The following is a 23,665-nucleotide window of genomic DNA, read 5'->3' as shown; positions in this document are numbered from 1 at the left end:
TCACTATTTTATCTCTCAAATCTTTAAAAATAGGTATATGATGCCTATTTTACTAGTTTCATAAGGTTATCATGAGAAAGATGCAAAAGTACTTTGAAAAGTTAAATGTGTCATAAAGTATAGGATATTTATTATAATATTGGCATCAAACTCAGAAAAGTTAAATTTATTTTGAATAATGTTCACAATTATACATTGTATATATGCATTATGTGAACATATACAATGCGTTCAAAAAATCGAAGTTAAATTTAAACTATAAATTGTATGAAAAAAGACATAATTCAACAATATATTTTAAACCGATAGAAAAAAGATAGTTATGGTTTGCAATAATTTGCAAATCAGCTTCATTAAGTGATCAGTGAGTAAAATAATTTCAAACAATTCACATAACTTGTGATTAGAATGTAATTTGTGATTAGAAAAAGAAATCTTCCCTAAAAGGGTCAATATTATTAAATTATTTTTGACCTTGATCAAGAGTGAGTGTCAAACAGTGGAATTTCTTTACCAAAATCTTCCTTTGATGCCTTGCTTGGGAGATTCTGTTAGGTTATTCCCTAGAGTGGGAGCTCCAGCTGATTCTGCCCAACATATCATACCAACTTTGGTTCTGCCCTGAAGTCATCTTCCAGACTTACTTTAACTGAACCATTTGTTGTTTCTTGTTTAGAACATGGTGGCTCCTATCTCTATGTCTGTGTACTAGTTATTTCCCATGTTGTGAATGCCCTTATTCTTCTTCACCTCTGTCTCATAGTATCTTTAGCTTTCTTCAAAGCTGAGCTCAAGTGCCACATTGTACATAAAACCTTTCCTTAATCCTCTTCATGCCATCCCCCATTTTCCCACTTACTCCAGTCTTTGATAGAGTGGTAGACTTTCTCTTTGCCAAGGCCTCTACTTATATTCTTGATCCCATCCCATGATGTCTACTCTGGCAGATTGTTTTATAATATTTTCCCTTCTCTTTCTAAGCTTCAGTTTCTCATGGGTCTTTTCCTGATGCTTACATCTCTCCAATCTTTAAACAAAAAAACCTTCACTTGATCCCACCATCCCTTCAAGCTATCCTATATTATTCCTCCCTTTAGCCAACTCTTAGAAAAAGCAATTTACTCTCACAATCTCAACTTCCTTTTCCTTCACTCATTTTTTCAGCCTGGCACCTGACCTTAACACTCAACTGGAAATGCTCTCTTCAGAAGCTGACCATGATCTCTTAAATACCATGTCCAGTGGAATATTTCCAGATATGATTCTTCTCTGAAGAATTCTCTGAATATTCTTTTCTCTCTAGATCTTTTTTCCTTTTTTCTCAATGGCATTTTATTTTTCTAAATACATGTAAAGATAATTTTCAACATTCCTTTTTATAAAACTTTGTGTTCCAAATTTTCCTCCCTCCCTCCCTCCTTCCCTTACCTCTCCACTCCCTCCCAAATGGCAAGCTAATATAGGTTAAGCATTAATAGTCCTTTTAAATATATTTGCATGTCGTGCAAGAAAAATCGACTAAAAGGGGGAAAAACATGCTTCTCTAAGTTTTTTGACATAACTCTCCTGTCTGCCTACTCCTTCTCTGCTCCCTTTTGCTCAATCTCATTCATATGTCACTCTCTAAAGGTGAATGTTGTCCATGGATCTGAACTGGACCCATTGCATTTCTCTGTGACTATATATTCCTTTGTCTCTCCATGATTTCATCAGTTCTAACACAAGTATGATTGCCAGGCAGATAACTCACACATTTATATTTACATTTTAATGTTAATCCCATATTATTTAATGCTTTTTAAAAGTCTATAATGGACCCAAGAGAAAAGAATTTTTCCACACAGCATAAATTCAAAGTCTTTTGCATATGTGTGCATACATGTATGTATGCATGCATATGTATATATGTGTTTTTTGTGTGTATAAATCTCCAGAGTCTTCTCTCCTGAGCTCCAGTTTCATAGGGCTGATGGCCTATTGAACATTTCCAACCAGATATCCCATAGGCATCTCAAACACAACATGTTCAAAATCAAACTCACTGTTTTTTAGTTGAGATAAATTTGTCTTCTTCACTTCTCTGTTTGGGTTACAGGTGCCACTATCATTCCAATTTAGGAGCCATCCCTGCCTCTTCACTCTTTCTCACTCTCTGAAGTCAGATTTATTGACTTATCCTCCCAAATATCTCTTGATTCTGACTTCTAGTCTCCACTTGAACAGCTACTATTCTAAATCTGAATGTTATCATCTCTCATCTAGACAACTGCAATAACCTCTTAATTGATCTCTCTGCCTCTGGTCACCTTCCATTCTATTGTGTTCTACTGTGTGCTCTGCACAGATGTCCAAAGTGATCTTTCTAAGGGTCTAACCATATCCTTCTCCTCATTCAAAAACTATAACAGTACTTTATTACTCCCAGAATAAAATATAGCTTCTCTGGGGTAGTCACAACATATTATTATTTTTCTTTCAGACATTATGCTTTATGTCCTAGCCAAACTCATCTAATTGGTATTCTTCATATAGAACACTGTTTTCAGCCTCTCCTGTTGGTAGAAAGCATTCGTTCCTCCCCTACATCCCTTGGAATACTTAGCTTCCTTCAAAACTTAGCTCAAGAGCCATTATAGAAGACTCATTCTAATTCTTCTTAATTCTGTCTCTGTTTCTCCAACTGACTTTGCATCTATTTTTCCTACATTATATTTACTTCCATGTGCATATGTTATTTCCCTAAATAATATGAGCTCCCAGAAAGCAGGGACTGGTTCAGTGTTTGTCTTTATATCCCTAGTACTTACTATGGTCCCTAGTACATAGCAGATGCTTAGTAAAAGAGTGTTGGTTGATTGAGGAAAAAGCCTTTGGATAGGAACTTAATGATGCTCTGACTGTCTGTTATTAATTACATCACCAATCTAGTGAAATAGAGGAAGCTTCATCATCAACTAGTGATGAGACTGGTTAGCTTCAGAGTGATATATTTTGTAGCAACAACAACTTTCAAAAACCATTTATTAGGTTACAGAGAGGTTGTGATTTCTTTTGGTTCAGAGAGTATCCACACACTTAATGACAGAAGCTCAAATATTGAATATGTATTATTGATATTGTAAAATAATCATATAATGTCGGCTCTTTAGCACAGTCAACACCATTCGGTATTGAATGATAATTATAGCCAATTTATATGCTAAGGTTGCCCAGGACCAAGATGCATTCCTATAGTCATCAAATCACTTCTCCCTTAAGCAAAGAATTTCTAATACTTTAGAATACTGACCCATCCTCTACTAAGATCAATGATGTTCAATCCCTTCTGATTATTTAAATGTTTTCTCTGAGATCAAATACTACCTTCCTGCAAAATATAATCTCTAGTCAAGTAATCCTATGTAGGCAGATTGCTTCTCTGGAACATAGGAAAAAAGGGTAAAGAAAAATGATACCTATTCAGGAAGGGGGTAGAGGGGGGGGAAGGGAAGGAAAAGAGAGAAAAAAAACAAAAGAAAAAAATCAAAAACAAGAATGAATAAAATATAGAGTAGAGGAGAATAAAAACAAATACAAGGAAGGAATGAAGGAAAAGGGAAAGGAAGGAAAAATAAAGCATAATAAAAATGGTGGGAAATAGAAAAAGGATGAAAAAAAGAAGAGAAGGAAAAAATTGGCTGAATAATTAGAATCAATCCAGTTAATTCAAGTAATGCTTGATGAAGCAGATTAATTCTATAGAAAAACAAGGCAAAGAAGCATCCTACTTGCAAACCCTATGGTCCAGGAAAGAGAAAATCCATAGGCAAAGAATGGATTAATAGTTTCAACTGTTTCTTAAATGGCTATCTTTTAAAGGGGCTGAAAATAATGTATTCCTCATGGTTCATTATAAATAAACATCATATGGAAATTCAAAAGTCTAATTTGCCCAAAAGTTTAACTTGCCCATCATCTATCTAGCCAATAACTTTACTGTCATAGGCCACTCTAAAAAAAGATGGCTCAGTATTCATGATAAGAATTTAGCTTATAGTATGGATTGTGAATTTTAGTAGAGACACAGTAAGAATGGTAATTCATTTTAGAGAATTCTATTTCATGGGGCAGCTAACTGGCACAATAGATAGTAGGTCCTGAAGTAAGAAGTTCCTGAGTTCAAATATGACCTAAGATACTTAATACTTACTAGCTGTTTGACTCTGGGCAAGAAGAAAGTGAGAAAGAAAAAAATGAAGAGAAATAAAGAAAATTCTAATTCACATTACCCCTTCATCAGTGCATAGGTACATGGGTATGGCCCAGGCTAAGAGTACAGGACTTTGAGAAAGCAGTGATCTGAGTTCAAACTTCACCTTTGAATACTTACTAACTATAAATATATTCAATTCATTAAACCTTCCTGAGATTTAATTTCCTTATCTCCAAATGAAAGTAATACTATTCTCCCTGTTTCTCAGGGTTGAGCAGAAAACAGTTTGCAAACCCTAAGACACTGTATCATTATAGATTATTACTATTATTTTCATATTCTAATGACAGGGTAACTAGTCCAGTCCAGTCCTGAGGAAGTGAGCAAACAATGCACCGAAACCTGAAACCCCCAGAATTCTGGATGATCCACATTCAGCAAATAACACCAAGGAAGAAAAAAAAGAATGTGATGTACATCCTTGATTTGAAATTTCAGCCTTCGGCTGCTTAACTTGAACAAATGGAAATTAAATTGGAAAAATAATACTTTTGTCTATAGCTTACATTTTCAACAAAATAGGATCAATTTTTGAATAACATTGAGATGGATATATATTTGAACATTTTTAATAACTTTGTCTTTTCAAAGATTTCTTAAATAAACAGGCCATACTGCTCAAAAATACAAAATACACACAAGCAAAGAACAGCACAGGGTATTCAAGCTCATTTCTGACACTTACCCAGAGATCGCTCTTTTGTCTGGTTGGTTGACCTCACCACTGGAAGGCTTGCCCGTGTACGGCTGCCCCTGGAAAAAGGAGTTGGTGACTCTCCCTCTGACATGGCTTCCAGAGAATCAGCAGATGCCTCTGACAGATGCTCAGCCTGTTCTCCCAAATTGGGCGGCTGAGGGCTTTGAGAAAGCTTTGGGCTTCTGGTCTGCAAAAGACATTAAAAAGAGAAGGAAAGGGAAGCATGGCATTCTATTATTACGCTTGTAAATGTTTTCAATACTATCAAGATTGGGCAATCTGGAAAATCAATTTTGGGGGAGAGTGTTGGGGCTGTGGTTGAGGGGGGAGAAAAGTCCATCAAAAATTTTGAATTTAGAAATCTGAATGGCTTTGTGTGGTCAAGGTGACTGCTATCAAAGTTATTTTTAAAAACATATTGTCCCTGGGTATACCATTAGGATTTTTATTGCTGAACCTCTACCGCACAAATTTCATTTCTAACAAGGACCCGAGGCTAAGACATATTACAGCAGAGATGTATGGCAATTCCATTCCCTATGACTTGAACAACTGTTAACAGGTGTTATAACAGTAGACATAAATGTGCACAGACACATATCCTTAACAGGGAATGGAAGACGCTTCTATGGCTAAGCTGCAGCATTCTATTTCTAAGTCTTTCACTGAGATTACTCTGAAAATCAGTAAGGCAGTATTAGAGAAGAGAAATAGTGGCACAGTTAGGCAGAGATTTAGTTTTGGTGACTGAAATCCCATAAGATTTTTAAAAATCTCTATTCTTTCTCTTATCTACCTTGCCAATCAACAGGGAGTCTCTGCAAATAGATACAGCCATATTGGAACTGATTCTCAATTTTAATGATGTCGATTGCACAGGAATTGAGTAGAAATGGGAAGGATCAATCAAATTGCTGCCCACATGAGCCCGATCAATAGAACTCAATCTATTTCAATGTACTCAGTATCTACAAAAAGCTACATAGGACATAGAAAAAATGTAGCACATTAACCCCTACCCTCAGGGAATTTCCAAAGTAGTCAAAAAGATAAGACAAATGAGCAATTTGCAAGCAATACTGGCTAGGATATAGTTAAATAGTCCACGAACTAGATGCTGAGTGAATACTTTAGTGAATTTGTGATTTCACAGATGTGGGTACTCCTTCCATCAACAGAAACTGCATCCCCTTCATTCACACCTTCTCATCTTATGTGACTCATATTCATGTGCTCCTATAAAATCTCCACAGGGGTTTTGGCCAATGTGCCCAGGGACTCCGTCTAAGTAGCTTAGCATGATATAGGTGCCAAAGAAACACATTTCCTCTCCCTTATTTAAAAATTCAAAATTCTTTGGCCTATGATGACCCATTCGGAAGCCCAACCCAAATCCTAAAGCTTTCCACACAAAACAAGTTCAGTTCACAAATTCATCATCATTAATATTCCAAAGAATAAACAAGAAAAAATTCCAAAGAATAAACAGATATATGAAAATATAAATGTTACTATGCATATCAATATTTATTGCTCTGCTAAATTTTCATGTCTGTCATGTCTGTTTAGCTGAATTGAATTGGTTACATAGGAGTACGTCTAGTCCTTTCTTCAAGGAGTTCCAAGATGAAAAGTAATATATTCCCCCCACTTGGTTTTTTTGTTTTGTTTTGTTTCGTTTTCCTGAGACAACTGGGGTTAAGTGACTTGCCCAGGGTCACACAACTAGGAAGTATTAAGTGTCTGTGGCCACATTTGAACTCAGGTCCTCATGACTTCTAGGGCTGGTGCTCTATCCACTGCACCACCTGGCTGGCCCATAATCCTCTTTTCTTAAAGGAAAATAGGCTAGGTAGCAACTGACTGTTTCTATGACTCAACTCAACTAGGAAAGTGCAGACTTTATATTTCTCAGATAGAATGTAAGCATCTTGAGGGCAAAGATAGTTTCATTCTTGTTTTTATATTCTCAACACCTCACAAAGTGCCAGGTACTTCTTTCTCCCTCTTCAATGCATCTATACAGGAAACTACTTGCATGAAAAGATTCTGCTCATTCAATTTACTGTCTATAATTTATAATCTTGGAGAATTGTCTGAAGCATTGTGAGGTTAATTGATGTGGCCAGGGTCACTTGTTATATGTCAGAGGCTTCCTGGATGCAGGACTTCCCAACTCCAAGCTCTGTTCTCTACCCACTACACCAGATAGTCTTTCATGGTGCACACAGATGGTTAGAAAACATTTTCTTGAATTGATGTCCCAACCCAGGATGGTAGAATTCTTGACTGGTCAAAAGTTGAGATAACCCATGCAATTATTCATTTGTCCTTGGACTATGATTGTTTACAGCTTGAACCAAATAGCTGATTATGACTAAATTGTACCTTTTTCTAAATTATATTTGGATTGTATGAACTTAGCCCCAGTATTGGAAGAGGAATATTATTTTGTCTGGAAAAGCAACCTTGAAGATCTTACTGGTGGTCTGAGATAGCTTTATACCTTCTTTTCAATGAACAACATAGTTTTTGAAGGGGTGCAATAAATTAAACTAAGAAAAAAAGGCCTTTCATAAGAGAAAATCTTTTATTTGTCCCTGACCCTAAAAAGATACATTAGGACAAGCTAAACAGCCAAGAAATGATTCTAACTTTTCTTAAAATGGAAGCATTTACAATATTTGCCATGTGGGTGTCTTTTACTGACTGCAGACAAAAAAGGACAAATCTTATGGATGTTCCTTTCCTATTGTTTAAAAAAAACTTTTAAAGAACCTAAAATAAAAAAAAAATCTAAAACTAAAAAAAATAAAAAGTTAACCCTTGAAGAGATAAATCAAAATCAAATATCTGTTCAGATCCATGCCTGAGGCAGAGACATATGTTTAAAAAAAAGGATCTAGAAAGAAAATAACTTCTTTCTTTTTCATACATATTCTCTTCAAAATATCAGCTCTTTTATAATTCCCATGTCTGAAACTTTCACTCTGAAAACTCACTGCCTTTTATTGTCATATGTTAGAAATCTCCTCACATACAGAATTCAGTGTCCTCTAATCACATCTCCATTTGCTGCCAAAATGTCCTTGAGGTTCAGAGAAAAGGCAGCTTTCTTATGCTTGCCATTGTTAAATGTGCTAATATTTTATATATGAAAATAATCAATTAACTGGTTATTTATTGCATCCATTCTGTATCCAGGAATGTAACAGATACTAAATGGGGTAGGTGGGACCACAAAAGAAATATAAGTCATGAATCCTACCTGCTAAAGGAGCTGATGGTGTGGGTGAGAAGAGGATGTTGGGAAAAACAGATGAGAAACAATTGAAGAACAATTAAATGTTAACTGTGTATCATTGACTATAAAATGCAACAGGAAGAATCTGCCCTGAAAGATGGGCAGAATTTGGTTTGGATAGCAAAAGGGGAGGCTGGGGAATGATTATGGGTAAAGAAAACTAAAATTAATAAGAGTAAGCAATATTTTTCAGAGTGTTTTCCATACAGAAGCTGCAGAATATAATGGGGAAAAGTGCTAGATTTGAAGTTAGAGGACTAGCTTTAAATCTCAACTGCATTATTAACTACTTGTGTAATCTCAGATACACAATCTCTCAAAGTCTCAGTTTCCTTGTCTATAAAAGTGAGAGTTAGATGGACCGTGAAGTTACTTCATTTCTAAATCTAAGTTCCTAGAATCCTTACATCAATCCTATGAGATTTTTATAAGAATTAGTGACTTGACAATTTTAATTGGGTACAGCTCAAGGGCCAGAATGGGTTTTTAGTTGGGTATAGCCCAGAATGGGTCCAGCCCAGATGCTGTATTTTTTTCACGGCACTGTACTGATTCTCGGTTGTGATTTGTGAATAGTCACCTGCATTTCCTTCCTTATGTAGATGTCAATCACTCAGGCAATAAACATATATTATAATAAGCATATAATAATATGACAATAAACATATATTAAGCATTCATCAAGCGCCAGATACCATGCCCTTTTCTTTTATCTGGTATTTCATAGATTGCAAACTTATAAGATAGGTTAACTCAGTTTGTTACAGAAAAATTCTATGGGTGAACAATTCTCACTCCCATTTTATAGATGATTCTCATTCAACTGAAATGAACTCCTTAAGATTTGAAACATGGTTGTATTTGAACCCTTGTTTTTCACTCAATTACCTTATATTAAATGAGATGTAAAAACCCTAAAGTATAACTATACACAAGTTAGTTTTTATGACACCTCTAGTCATTTTCTCTGATTGTGCTCCATACCTGGAATGCTCTTTATCTTCATCCCTCTTTATATTACTTATTTTCCCCATGTCTTTCTTTAATTCCCAGCTAAAATCACATTTTCTTCACCTTTGTTATCTCTTAATTCTAATGCTTTTCTTATTGTGATAATTTGCTTCTTATCCTGTATTCAGCTTGATTGTGTATCTATTTCTTTTTGTTGTCTCTCATTAGATTATGAACTCTTTGAGAGGAGAAATCCTTTTGCCTCTTTTTGCATCTTCAGTGCTTAGCATTGTGCCTGGCACAAAGCTGGTGATTAATTTATTGTCTTTTTATTATTGACATTAATTATAGTTTGTTGACTGATTTCATTTATTTTGTCTTTGTTTCATATAAATATATGCACATCTATATATGTATCTTTATTCTATATATACTTATATGTGTAAATGTTGTCTTTCTCCAATAGAATGCTCCTTGAAGGCAGGGATTGTTATATATAAATTTTGTCTTTGTAATCAGTATTTTACAAATAATAAATGAATATTAATTAATTACCTTGTATTCTACTTATTTTTCTACCCATCCTTAGAAGCTCCCCAACGGCAGAGACCTTGGGGATAGTTTTTACTAGTTTAAAATAAAGGGATAGTTTTAAATAGTTTTTAATCTTTAAATGTCCAGCACAGAGTAGATGATTAATAAAATTTTCCTGGACTAAACTGAATGAGAAATGTTGGCTTACGAATCAGCACTCTCTCTACACTGTAAAAGACAAACATCTTGGACATACTGTACTTAAGAACTCTGACCGAGAAAACGGCCAACCACAACTCTAAAGGACTTCTGATGAAGCATCCTGCCTGCCTCCTGAAACAGAGGGAATGGATGAGCCTGAACACAAAATAAGACATTTATTGCATATGCCCAATGAAGAAATTTGTTTTGCTTAATTACATGTGTTGCTTCCTCCCTCCCTATACCCCCCCCCCCCTCTCTCTCTCTCTCTCTCTCTCTCTCTCTCTCTCTCTCTCTCTCTCTCTCTCAATCTCTCTCTCTCTCTCTCCTTCTCTCCCTTCCTCCCTCCCTCCCTACTCCACCCCATTCAGAATCTTTTCCATTACACTGAGTTAGCCAAAAGGTAGGACTATGTCCTCAAGAAGCATTTTATATCATACAACAGCCCTGTGAAGTGGGTATTAGAGATGTTACTATTCTCATTTTACAAGTGAAGAACTGGTTGAATGCTTGGAGCTCAGCTTCTGAAATAAAAACTTGTTGCTCATTCTTGTTAGACTCTTCTTGACCCCACATTTAGTTTTACAGGCAAACATACTGGAACGCAAATACAAGCAGAAATATAGATGGCCCTTGCCTTCAAAGAGTTTAAATTCTCAATACATAAAAGGAACTGAGTAACTGGGGACTGGGTGGTGCTGGTAGCAGGGGTGATGGTGGTGGAATGAAGGTATTATTAAAAAAAGTCAGTAGAATTAGAAAGCCACATGGCTAGCCTGTGCTTCCTCAAAAGAGAAGTTTTAAGAGAAATCAGCCAATCACAGGAAAGATAGAGAGGAAGGGTGAAGGGAGGGGCTTCCAATGTGTGAAGTCTTGGGATAAAGTAAGCTTTTGGGTGAAGAAGTGTCTGGAACATTGTTGAGACAATCTGGAGGAGTCAGGAGTGTTACCTGGAGGGGAATGAGGTGATTTGCCTGTAGTTTCACAGGTGAAGGTCAGGGGTAGGATTCAAACTCACTGGACTTCAAAGCCAGCACTCTTATCACTACATTACTCTGCCTCTCTTGCTGGAGTGAACCAGGAAGAATATCCAAAGAGATTTAAATGTTTAACATGACTTTTTCCAATGAGGCTGCACCAATAGCACAGACTGTACAATAATAAACCCAAATATGGAATCTCAGATGCATGGAAAACCATTACCTTCCTAGTTGACTTGATGGTTCCCAATGGCCAATTTTGTCCAATTGCTTATATTTTATAATATGAGCAACCCCTAATGAGAAAACCAACTTCTCTAAAACTTTTCACTCAAAAAAAATGTTAATAATACTTAATACTGGCCATCACTCTGCAGTTAAAAGATTCTTAAATACTTGTTTTCCCAAGAATGAAAGGCAAGAGCCTGTATTCTTAGCCAAAGCTAGAAGTCTCTTTGAAGTCTTTCTGACAAGATTTCTCCCCCCCCCCCCGTTGTAAAACTTATAATGGAAAGAATATGCAGAGTGCTTTAGTTTTTAAAATACAGGGAAAAAATTTTAAAGACCCCAGTATAAAAACATAAATACCTTTCAGGAGAGGAGAGATTAAAAAAGAAGTGGAAGAGGAAGGAAAAGAAGGCAAAGGGAAGAGAAAGAAAGGGGAAGAAAAGAGACAGCAGGGAAAAGGGGTGAAGTTAGATAGAGGAAGGAAAGGATAAGAGACTTCCAGAGTAGGAGTTTATTTGGCAGTAATTAATTTGAGAGTAGATCTACATTGGCACATATAGGAACCTACTTAACAAAGCTAGGGCCTTTCTATCTCTAATTCATCTAATCATTCATTAGAGCATCTCTCAAGAGGAAACTTGAGTAATGAAAGTATAAGATGTTTAGATCCCCCTATTGGCCACATGAACTCACAAGAGGGTTTGGCAGTATCCTGATAGCTTCCTGAGGAAAGTGCTCTATGAAGCTGGTCTGGCAGAGAGAGGTTGGAATTTGAGTGCCCCATATTTTGGCTGGCTAAGTTGCTTGTGGGGATACCTCCTAGAGCCAATGAGTGGGCTGTGTGCCTATCTGGGGCAAGCAGCGAAGGCCTGGTGTGAGCACAAGTATATGCTGAATCCTGATGACTGGTGTGATCTTAGGCAAGTCAAATTCTCTCTGGGTCCCAAACCCTCATGAGTAAGATGAAAAAGCTGGAATAGCCTCCAAGGTCCCTTCACGGTCCTTTGAATTTATGATCTTATTATCGTAAATTATAGAAAGATTTGGCAAGCCTGACCATTTCTTTCCCTTGCCATTCATTTTCCATTCTTTAAAACAAAATATCACCAATACAGGCAGAATTTATGGATTGCATACAAGGCTCCCATTTTCTTCTCCAAGTATATTTTATGAAGGACAATACTCCACTAGGGATAGTATCACTTAGAGACTACAGGAGACCTTGTTCTAATGAGGAAAATATCAATGAATTTGGGGTTTCTAGTGGTTCTAAGTGGTTTCTAGCCACAAGCTAATTGGGTGACTTTGGACAAGTCTCTTAACATTTCAAGGTCATAGCATCCTCACCAATAAAATGTGAAGACCAGATGAGAGGATTTCTTTCCATTCAAAATTTGACAAGGGGCCTCCTAACAGATGTCACTTAGCACCTGAGGGGCCCGAGGAAAATCACAATGAACTCTTAAACTCCGTTTCCTCCACTTATAAAATGAGAAGGTTATATTAGATGATCTTTGTTTCTTTCCAACCCAAGATCTCTCATCCCATGATCCCTATAACTATAAAACATTCCCTATTCTAGAAAAAACTGAAATTTAATATCCTTCTGAGGTTACAATTCGAGAAGGAACACCTCTTACTAAAGTATTTGTCCCATAAAATCTGCAGTATAGAAAAGCATTGCTAATGCATGAGATCTTGTTTCAGAAAAGGAAAGCATAGAGCCAGGGTTTGGGGCCAAAATTATAGAATTGCAGAATGGGAAAACCTTAAGATTAAACTTGTCTAACTCTTCCTTAAAACATGAATTCCTCTGACTTTTGGGAACTTGCCTGCTCAGGTATCCATGGAAACATCATAAGCTACCATCTGATACCCAAATTACCTTCTAGCTGTTTAGAATGAGGTGTAATAACTCACTCTTCCAAATTCAGCTACAGTCAAAGCAAATAGGTCCAAAGGCCATTCTGTAAATCATGTGAATGGATTGAAGGGCTAACTTTCTCTATGTTAATACGATAGCATCCCCTTGATTCAAAGCAAACTTATCTCTTGAAAGAGATACCCACAGACTTTTAAACTGGACCCTTTGAGTTTAATGAGGACTTTCCTCTTTCAGGAGAAAAGACTGAATGTGAGAGATACAAGTTAACCAGAACAGAAAGGACTGAAAGAACTTTAAGAGAAAGGTCTTCTGAAGACATTTCTTCTTAACCTTGCATGCTCTTTTTCCTTCTTGTGGCTAGAGTACTTAGGATTTTAGACTGCGATTGCTTCTCTCTTCTTTCCGATGGACAATGGAGCACAAGATTGTTTTCCTCTTTTTGTCATGAATGTCCAACAGTCATTCCAAGTCTTCTTTCTCCCTCTCCTTTCCATGTTTCTCCAATTACCTTGCCAGCCATTCTATTCTATTTCCTCAGTGGAAAGCTACTTCCTAAAAATAGATATGAGGTACTGTGGTCTTACCATTTTTATTTTCTATGCAAGTATATTGGCCTAAAGTTTTTAAATCTTCCCCTATATTTTCTAGTTTTGGTCATTGATTCTTGGTAGAAAACCATGGATAATATCTCTTTCTGGGGCAGCTAGGTGGCACAGTGGACAGAGCACCAGCCCTGAAGTCAAGAGGACTTGAGTTCAAATCTGATCTAAGACACTTAATACTTCCTAGCTGTGTGACCCTGGGCAAGTCACTTAATCCCAGTTGCCTCAGCCCCCCCCCCAAAAAAAAATCTCCTTAAAAGGCCATATTTTATATTGTTCAAAATAGACAATAAGCAGGAATATGATGTGTTCATGAATATATACAGCTTCCTTGCTAAATGGTCATCCAGCTACTGTTTGAACACCTCAAAGGTAAAAGAACTCATTTTCCAAAGCAGTTAATCATAACCCTGCCTTTTGATTCAAATAGTTAGAAAGTTCTTTCTTAGATACAGGAGTCATCTTTTAAGGCAATTAACCCTGCAGCCTTTGGATGGTTCCAATTGTGGAATATTCTCAATAACATAATGCATGCAAATTAAAATTAGAGGGGAAGAAAGATGCAGATATATGACTTGTCCAACTTAATCAACTAAATTATAGCTATTAACATAAAGGCAGAGATGACATGGCATAGTAACCTGAGAGCTGCTCTTGGAATCAGGATGAGCTGGTTTAGGATTGTTTTCTGATATCTATAAACTATAAGATTGGACAATCCAAGTGACCTCAGTGCCCAGTAGGCATTGGGACAGAAAGTTTCCTCACTTGAGAAGATATATCAATAAAAATCACAAATCAGGATTTAAGCCCTCAAAAAAAAAAGACTCAGTAAAAACTCCATGTATTTGAAATTTTTGGACCAGGAAAATGGAACTCTCAAACTGGAATTAAATAGTAATTGTGTTAAAGAACAAAAGGTCATCAACTGGGGCATATCAGTCAGTTCAATTTAGTCTTTATTTTGAATAAACCACATTGCTTTAATGCGGTTTTACTTTGTTTCAGGTCCTCTTTCATAGGATGCCAAGATAGATGCAAATGGAGGATTACTGAATTACGGTGAAACTTTCCCTGTGTGCTGATGAAGTTAGAGTGACTCACTCATTATACTCATTAAATTTATGTGGTTGGTATAAACATGATGTTCAGACATAACACTTTACCTAGACTGCTTCCTTTTTTGTGCCTCCCCGATATGGTTTTTTTAAAATTCTGAGAACAGTCAAAATTCAGATTTAAAACCAAGAGAAATTTGTAAGTTGCCAGCAAACCTAGGTTAAGAGTAGAGAAGCACAGAGCTAGTCTTGCCCCTAGATATCATGGGAGATATCCATGATTAACTTGTATGTCCCCAGGGCCTTCTCAGTTTGGGAGGGCTTGTTAAGAGCTTATACTCCAGTGCTTTATCCATTAAAACCCATCATTACTTCTGCGATATAATGAAGTATTAAAGTTACTATGGTTGTCCTGCTCTTACATGAAGATAGATGCTAAATAAATGTTTATTGACTGACTTATGATGCTCATGTGGATTATGGATATTTTTGGAGCTAACAAGACATGGAAATAGCTGTGGAAAAGAACAAAGGGGTCTGTGGTGTGAATAGATGAAAACCTTAGATATCAGGTATTATTAGGTCCTTTTGTTTGCAGATCAACCAAATCAATAAGCATTTATGAAATATCTATTATGTGCCAGGAACTGGAAATATAATAACATAAACAGTCCTAGTCCTTAGGAATCTTACATTCTACTAAGATATAGACTTCTACTATACCTTATGCTATATAACCAAGCTAACAAGCATCTATCAAAAGCATTATGAATGGATGCAAATAAGAGCAATATGTAGACATTAATTGTGTATCTATTATACTCATTCAGGAGTCAGGAATTTGGGGGCCAGTGCAGTCCTATGAAAGGAGCCTTGGAAAGGGAGAATTGGAGGGAAAGTAACAAGATTTTTGTCCAAGTTGGTGGTGTGGTTGCATCATACCTGAATACTTTGTGCTAGGACAAAGATCCTAGATCATTTTCCCCCCTATAAGTGGAAAATTAGAAGAGTAATACATCAAAGTATGTCAAACCAGCCAAACAGAAGAAAATAAAATCAAGAGAAAGAATAAAACAAATATTGGATGCTATGAAATCCTCTAAGAACAGATTACCAATTCATGAGTCCTACTATGATGCCTTAGTGTTTGTGGAGGCTACATTAAAAGAATGCAACTTATAGGAGGTCGGTCTTCCCAAGAAAGGAAGATTTGAACATGGACCCAATAATATATTGTTTATTGTATTCTAAGACCCAGCCTAATTATTTTCATGAACTCATCACTAATGAATTTTTTGTTCCAAGCAATTCAAAAACCTTCTAAGTCATGAAAGGGTTCTAATATACTTTGGGAGAGGGAATACTTTCATTGAAATGATGAAATGATTGCTGACATTTTGTAGTGCTTTAAAACTTGCAAGGCACTTTATGTCCATTGCCTTATTTGATTCTCATAATATCATGCAGAAGTGCTATAACTTTTTATCATTTTATAAATGAGGAAACTGAGGTACAGAAAATCTATGCAAGATCACATAGCTAGGAAATTTCCTGGATAGCTCTAGAAGCCAGGCCTTTCTTTGTGGCAAGTCTAGTGATCTAGTCACTAAGTTATAGCCTATATCAAATGTTGAAATATTAAAGTTGAGGTAAAATTAAAAAGTCAACAGCTTGATTTTCAATTGAAATGTTTCTAAAATATCAAGATATAATGGTCTATAATTGATGTCACTTTGTATGCTGAGATAACTCTAGGAACAATATTGGGGAATGGGTGAATAAAAAGAACAGGTAAATAAAAAATAATGTTGACAACAAAAACCAGGCACTCCTGACAAGGCCAAAGGCTACCATCTTGAATTCCTTCTCAGGGTTAGTCACTTTGCTGCTAGTATTTATATTTACCAATCTCATATTTGAGAGGCAATATAGTGAATATGTAGAACCAATTTCAGAGTCAAGTCCTAATTTGGCCACATTCTGACTAGATGACCTTCCTTAGTCAAGTCCCTCAACCTTGCAAAATAATTTTTTAAGTCTAGAAATTGTGAAACAAATGAAGGAGACTTGTCTCATTGCAAATTCAATATATTATAAAGTGAAAAGGATAGCTCCCCACAAAAGATTGTCATTCAGCTCCCCACAAAAGATTGTCGTTCAGTCATGACTGACTCTGGACCCCATCTAAAATTTTCTTGGTAGAGATACTAGAGGTTTGCCATTTCCTTCTCCTGCTAATTTTACAGATAAGGAAACTGAGGAAACAGATTGAAGTGATTTGCCCAAGATTACACAGCTATTATTTGAACTTAGATCTTCCCAGTTCCAGATCTAGTGCTATATCCACTGCTCCACCTAACTAATTTAAAATATCTGTGAACATGGAGTTTCTTTCCAATAAGATGTAAGCTTCCTAAACCAGAAACTATCTCATTTTTGCATTTATTTCTCCAGTGATTAGTAAAGCACCTAACACTTTGAAAATGCTTAACAAATGTATCCTCATATGATTTATTACTGGCTATCTCAGTCCTCAATCTCACTGGTAATGGAAGATTTATGAAGATGGCATATATTCAAGATAGCACCGTGGTCTATATGATTTCTACCACATACCTATGATTTTACCTGAAGCAGTAAATAGTATCCACTTAATATGTAAAATGGGTTTTCAATAGTGATATCAACCTATGTGAAATCAATATTCTGCTGTGTAAGAAACTCCTTTCCCCTCACTAAAGAAGAGTAAATTTATTATAAGAAGCAATAGATTCTTTTAATTTAAAGACAATTTTAGTACCTATGTGTTCTCTTGGGGAGATAATCAATCAATTGGATAATACATTTCATTATGAATTTTTTAGCTGGAACTAATTTTTCATGGTTGTGTATATTTGTTTCACAAATACTTGAATGAAAATTTAAAAAGACATTTGTTCCTTTTACTAATAATCTCTTTGTCTTTGTTATTTCTCCTCATAAAGGTATTAGAGCAATAGAGAGAATATAGTCATGATGTTTAGTAAGATGGGTGAAGGAATTTGTAGAGAAGAATCAGGTTGGGGTCCACATGATGTGAGTTCAAATCCCATTTCAGAAATGTTCTATTTATGTGATCCTGGCCAAGTCACTTCACCTCTGCCTTCCTCATGTTTCTCATCCATAAAATGAAGACAATAATAACTTCCAATAATAACACCCACTTCAAAGGGTTGTGTGGATCAAATGCATGTAAGTGTGATGAAGAAGATTGTATTCTTACAAAGCTTCCCCCCCCACCACACCTACTATTGACAGCTGTTTAGCATGGAAGGGCCTGAAAGAATCAGTGAAGGAAGATAAGATATGGAGCTTATCATGTATTCATCTAAGCAAAACACCCATGTGTAGTAGTTCTGAGGAATATGCCTATTTTCAGAGCTGTTCCATTTAGTGATACTCAAGCTCAGTTTCACATGGAGGGAGGGGGAAAAGCCGTAATAGGAAGAGGGCACTTAATTTGGAAGCAGGAGACAGGTTTGAAACTTATCTGCAGCTAACTGTGAGATTGTATCATAGGTCAGGAGTACTTAACTTTTGTTTATGTCATGACTCCATTGATAGATGAATCTAGTGAAATTTTATGGATCCCTTCTCAGAATAACGTTCTGTCACCCAATTCATACCTGAAGGATACATTACATTTCAGTTATCCACAGACTCTGGCATCCATGTACCCCATGTTAAGAACCCTAGGTCTAGATCACCTATTTCAACCTTTCCATTTTATAAATGAGGGAACAGAGTCCCAGGGGGCTGACGTGACTTACCTACAGTGTAGTTACAGATATGAGATTTAGACTCAGATTTCTGTGACTCTAAATGCAATATTCCTTATGATCTAGGCCAACTCTTTCATCTCTAAAGTCCCATCCTGCTCCAAATCTTCTGAATGAACTGGAACTTTGAAAAGAAAACCTCAGGGAGGGAAATTCGGGGTAGGAAGGTCTTAATACAGCTGCACAAATAAAACAGTGGATGCGATCTTTGCCTGGAATCAATCTTGGGGATAGTCTTTATGGCCTCATGCTCAAATATTCATATACATTTTGTCTGTCAATCATAGACTAAGCCTGGTGGAATTGGGAAGTTCAGAATTTGGAAAAAGTATAATTTTGTGGGGAGAGAAAAGGAATAAGAGATTCTTTTTAAAAGTCTTCAAATATAGACACAATATTAAATATCAATCTATCTCATTCTCGGTACATAGAACTTTGGCTTTATTTTGAGGATACTTCTGTACAGTCCCCTCAAAGGTACCCTAGCCCTCTTTCCAATATGCTGTTAAGTGCTGTCTTCTTCCTTTAGAATGTAAGCTTTCCAAGAACAGATGTGTATTGTTCATTTATGTTAGTGTTCCCAGGCTTAACACTGATAGTAAACACTTAATAAATGTTCTAATTCTCTCTGTGTCCCTTTCCCTGTCTCTATCTTTATCTATTCTTTCCTCACCATCTTCTCCCACTTCCTCCCTATCTCCTTTTCTATAGCTCTTCCTCTTTCTGTTTCTCTCATATACACACACATCTGTATGCTAACATAAAAATGGGTAAAGATCAAACCAACCTTAGGTATACCCCAAGTCTAGTCTTTAAAATTAATCTCTCTTCTCTCTAAAGCCTACTTACACAAAATGGTGGAAAGTGTTTCCTCTAAAACTTATTTTGGTGAATTATCCTCAATTAACTCAATCTCATAGCCCTTCTCTTCTAGGTTTCCATTTCAATCTCTCCCCACTCTTTCTATCCAAAGATTATCCTAGACATTATTCATGATTTTCACCTGTGAAAACAGAAAGATGTTTGGTCTGGAGTCAAATCAGACGACTCAGCAAGTTGAACAAAATACAACTGTAGTTTTTGTTTCCACATTTTTCTTCATGGTGTGAATTATTTCATTATCAGATCAGAAGAGTATGGAAGTGGGAGGGAGAAGTATTCTTTACTCAATAACTTCACATTTGACCAGAGATAACTACAGGGCAACATCAGCTTCATCAAGAGACAAGTAAATGAGCAGGCTGGAGAAGACAAGAAAGAGCAGCCACTGTCCTCCCTCCCTCCCCCCAGCTGGGTACCACGCCCTCAGATACCTTTCCCTCACCCCCAGCCAGTGGCTTCTTCACAAATAAGTGATGGGGTGCCTAGCCACTGTGGAGGAATGTCTCTTCATTACTTAAATCAGAAGATTATGAGCTTCTTGAGAATAAGGAATTGTCTTTTACCTCTTTTTCTATCCCCAGTGCATAATCTCTAACACATAGTAGGTGCTTAATAAATGTTGATTGATAGAAACACAAGTGAAAGGAAGCTATTTCAAAGTACTTTTCAGACCCAGAAAACTGTGCTAGAATTCTTCTTTGAAGAGTCTCATTCTTACTCAGAATGGTGGGAGAGGGCCTTAATAAAGGTAGTAAACATCCTTGTTAATTGAATGTTTGGGAATGAAATGAGAAAATAAATTCATGGGGAAAAGGAGGGAAGAGGGATAAAGCACTTCCTCTTTCATAACTTCATTGAAGGATTTTCTTCTTATTTGCATCCTCCCCTTCCCTTTGGTCTGGTTGAGTGAAATTTCACTGGTGCGTGGAACTTCCAGTGTGGGCTCTCCCTTTTCTAATGCTAATCCTTACTGCCTGTAACTTGGAGACATGGTTACCTGGAGACATGGAAAATTTAAGGGACTTAGATGGTATGTTAGGGGAGAGTTGAAACCTTTTAGCTTTTCCATCTTACTTTATTTTCTCTTTTTTCTTCAAGGTGTGAATTATTTCATTATCAGATCAGAAGAGTATGGGAGTGGGAAGCAGCTAGTAATTCAAAATATTCACTTTGAAATGGTCTTCACCCCTTTTTAAGTTCAAGCAATGGGGGTTAAAGTGATTTGCCTGTCACAAAGCTAGGAAGAAGTTTTAGGTACCTGAGGCCAGATTTGAACTAAGATGCTCTTTTCTTCAGAGCTGGTACTCCATCCACTGTACCATCTAGCTGCTCCTGCTTTCTTTCTTTAACTAATTTATTAGCATAAAATCAAAGATTTAGACTTGGAAAAGACTTTAAAGGCCATCTAATCTGACCTCTAAGTTTTACAGATGAGGGAATTGAGGCACAGAGAGCTAAGAAATTTGCCTAAAGTTACAAAAGTAGCATCAGAATCAAGATTTGAACCCAGATTCAAGGACTCCAAATCTATTGCTCTTTCTACATCTCCTCCCAAATCTGTGAAGAATGAACTGGGTGCAAAGAACCATTTCTTCTTTGGTCATAGAACAATGGAAGAACTAATGGAGGAGAACTCTTTGAAATGTTCTCCAGCCATAGGAATGTATTTTACTTTAAAGGATGAGAGACTTTTGCTTGTAGCAAAGACATGTAACATCCCACTCACTTTGCCATTAAGTAAAGCTACAGACACTCCCAACAAATTTCATGCCTGGTGAATGTGGCCCTCGTCACCTTTCCCACACTGCTGCTCAATGAGGAGTCTTATTCTTGATTCCTTCCTTCTGGGGCATCTTTCTTTTTAATCCTTCTATACTTCCAGCTGGATATTCCCATCTTTCAGTTTGCTGGAGTTGGGTCCCAGCATTCCTTCCTGGAGATGCTTCCTAAGTCCTTTCAGGAACATTGAGTGAAATCCCTCCATCCCCAACTCTCAGCACTTCCTCTGCTGTTCAGCTCTTTCTCCTTCTTCTCCTCCTGCATTAGAATGTAAGCTCCTTGTGGGCAGAGATCGTCACTTTTTCCCATTGTATTTCCTGCACCAAGCACAGCCCCTGGCACATAGTTTACTAGCTGCTCTGTTGCTTGCCTGCCTGTTTTGCTCTCTGGGGCAGTGTGAGAGCCCTGGGCAGAATCACCGCCCCCCCCCCCCCCCCAGTGGAAGAGCATTCCTGTGAAACTTGAGATGGCTTCTGTAGAAATGTGAACCTGCCAACAGCAAGATTCGTCTACAGGGAGACATTTCAAGAGATCAGGAGAAGTTACACAATGTTCTACTCCAAAGCAGGAGGATCCGATGTCCTTGCTGTGGCCTCAGACCTGCTCCCGAGGAGGCTGAGCTGCTTTTCCAACTAGGAGTGTCTGAGGACAGCTGGCCATGGCCCCCAGCATCTCCTAAATTCCTTTTCTGTCTCTGGGGTGGGCTCTGTCCACAAAAGGCCTTTCCTACATGAATTTCCCTAGATGTTTTCCAACCTACGGGCTCCATGCTGAGAAGGTTCTGGCTTCTCTTCCTGCCCAAGGATTCCTTCCTGCAGCCCTGCCCAATTCTAGGAAACAGTAAAGGGCACAAGGTACTCAGGACAATCCAAAAGTCCTTAGAAGAATACAGGGTTTGGACTTTCCTATGCTCTGAGCATGACTGATCTCTTAATTAGTTTCCATAAGAATTTCCAATTCTAATCTCTATTTCTCCCCTCCAAAAATAATACCTAAAGGGATACTCTACAATCTAGAGGAAAGAATATATCCTCCTTAGCTTGGAAATTTGGACTTTCCACAATCAAGCATTTGCTTTCCTATTCTTTCATATTTCGTGTAATTCCCTCTAAAGAATTTTATATTCCAGACAAGCCTACAGGCTGTTCCTAGAACCCAATACTCAATCTCCTGATTTCGTGTATTCACATATGCTAGCCACCATTCTTGAAATGCATCTTCTCTGACTCTCCCCTCCCCCAGTCACCATATATCTGAGTCTCTCAAAAACTTGATTTTTGTTTAAGATTTGGCTGAAGTACAACTTCCTCCAAGAAGCAATCCCAGATCTCTACATCCCCACCCCTCAGCCTCTCCCCTCCACCTTCTATTTGTTCCAGTTCTCTGTTGACTATTCATCTCCGTGTACATGTCATGTCTCTCCCACATACCTACTCAAGAGCAGGGACTGACTGTTTCATGTTTGTCTCTGTGTCCCCAGAACATCAGCTGACACATAGAATACTCTCAGTAAATTGGCTGTTAATCTTTAAAAGACTTTAAAACTAGAAAGACTCTAATAAAATCACAAACATACCACCAAAGGATGTTATGTTGCCCACTTCCTGATGGACTTAAAATATAGAATAACACATGGACAACTAGATGTGGCCAATGTAGGAATTTGTTTTGCTAAACTGAATGTTTGTGGTGAAGATTGTGATTTTATTTTCTGTTTTTAAAGTGCTTAAAGAGGCAGCTAGATGGCATAGTGGATAGAACACCAGCCCTGAAGTTAGGAGGACCTAAATTCAAATCCATCCTCAGACACTTAATACTTCCTGACTGTGTGACCCTGGGCAAGTCACTGAACCCTAATTGCCTCAGGGGGAAAAAGTTCAATTTGGTGGGAAGGAGAAATGATAATAAATTTTAATTTAAAAAGTTGTAGAATGGAACTGTTTGAATTAGAAAAAGTTTCCAGCTAGCCTTCTATCTATATGCCAATAAACAACCAAATCCCAGGAAACAGGAACCAAAGAGGTTTTATTAAAAAAAAAAATGCACTAAACAACTCTGTGCTATTTCTGATAGAAAATACCATTGTCAAGATGCTACATTCCTCATTTGGGAGTGGGACGGTAGGAGGGGCAGTATGTTTGCGGCTACACATTTGGCTGTAGTACAAAGAATGTTGTGATAACCTTCTCATTCCCCTCACCCATTCCCACATTTATATTTAAGACACAATAGGTGGGCAAGGAAATTATGGAGATGTCTCTCGTTTTGCATTAATTATAGAGTCTATAGAAACCTCCTAATGAGTGGGAGAACTAAGAGAAGCAGGGTACATTTATTCAGTTTCAAAGACGGACACACACACTAGAATTGGAATAGAAGGTGATCTGGTGTGCCTGTATTTGGAATCCTTCCTTAGGAGCTTTATAATAAGCTTGGAAGAAGGAGGGGGTTAACCCCACTGAAAGCTGGGCTCTTCATAATGGGGAGGGCAGGA

General features: G+C 37.2%; 1 protein-coding gene across 11 annotated transcripts in view; it reads right to left on the bottom strand.

Moving 5' to 3' along the window:
* KIAA1217 (KIAA1217 ortholog) overlaps positions 1 to 23,665 on the bottom strand; it is a 607,564-nt gene that overhangs the window by 194,224 nt on the left and 389,675 nt on the right. For all 11 annotated transcript variants that reach the window (XM_074266937.1, XM_074266938.1, XM_074266939.1 and 8 more), the window contains one exon: positions 4,938 to 5,136. In XM_074266937.1, coding sequence (XP_074123038.1) covers positions 4,938 to 5,136 — 199 coding nt within the window. The remainder of the gene's footprint in view (positions 1 to 4,937; positions 5,137 to 23,665) is intronic.

This window comes from Sminthopsis crassicaudata, chromosome 5 (assembly GCF_048593235.1).
Source record: "Sminthopsis crassicaudata isolate SCR6 chromosome 5, ASM4859323v1, whole genome shotgun sequence".
In the NCBI taxonomy this organism is placed as follows: domain Eukaryota; kingdom Metazoa; phylum Chordata; class Mammalia; order Dasyuromorphia; family Dasyuridae; genus Sminthopsis; species Sminthopsis crassicaudata.
The sequence above is the reverse complement of the archived record's forward strand: the minus strand, read 5'-3'. Positions and strand labels throughout refer to the sequence as shown.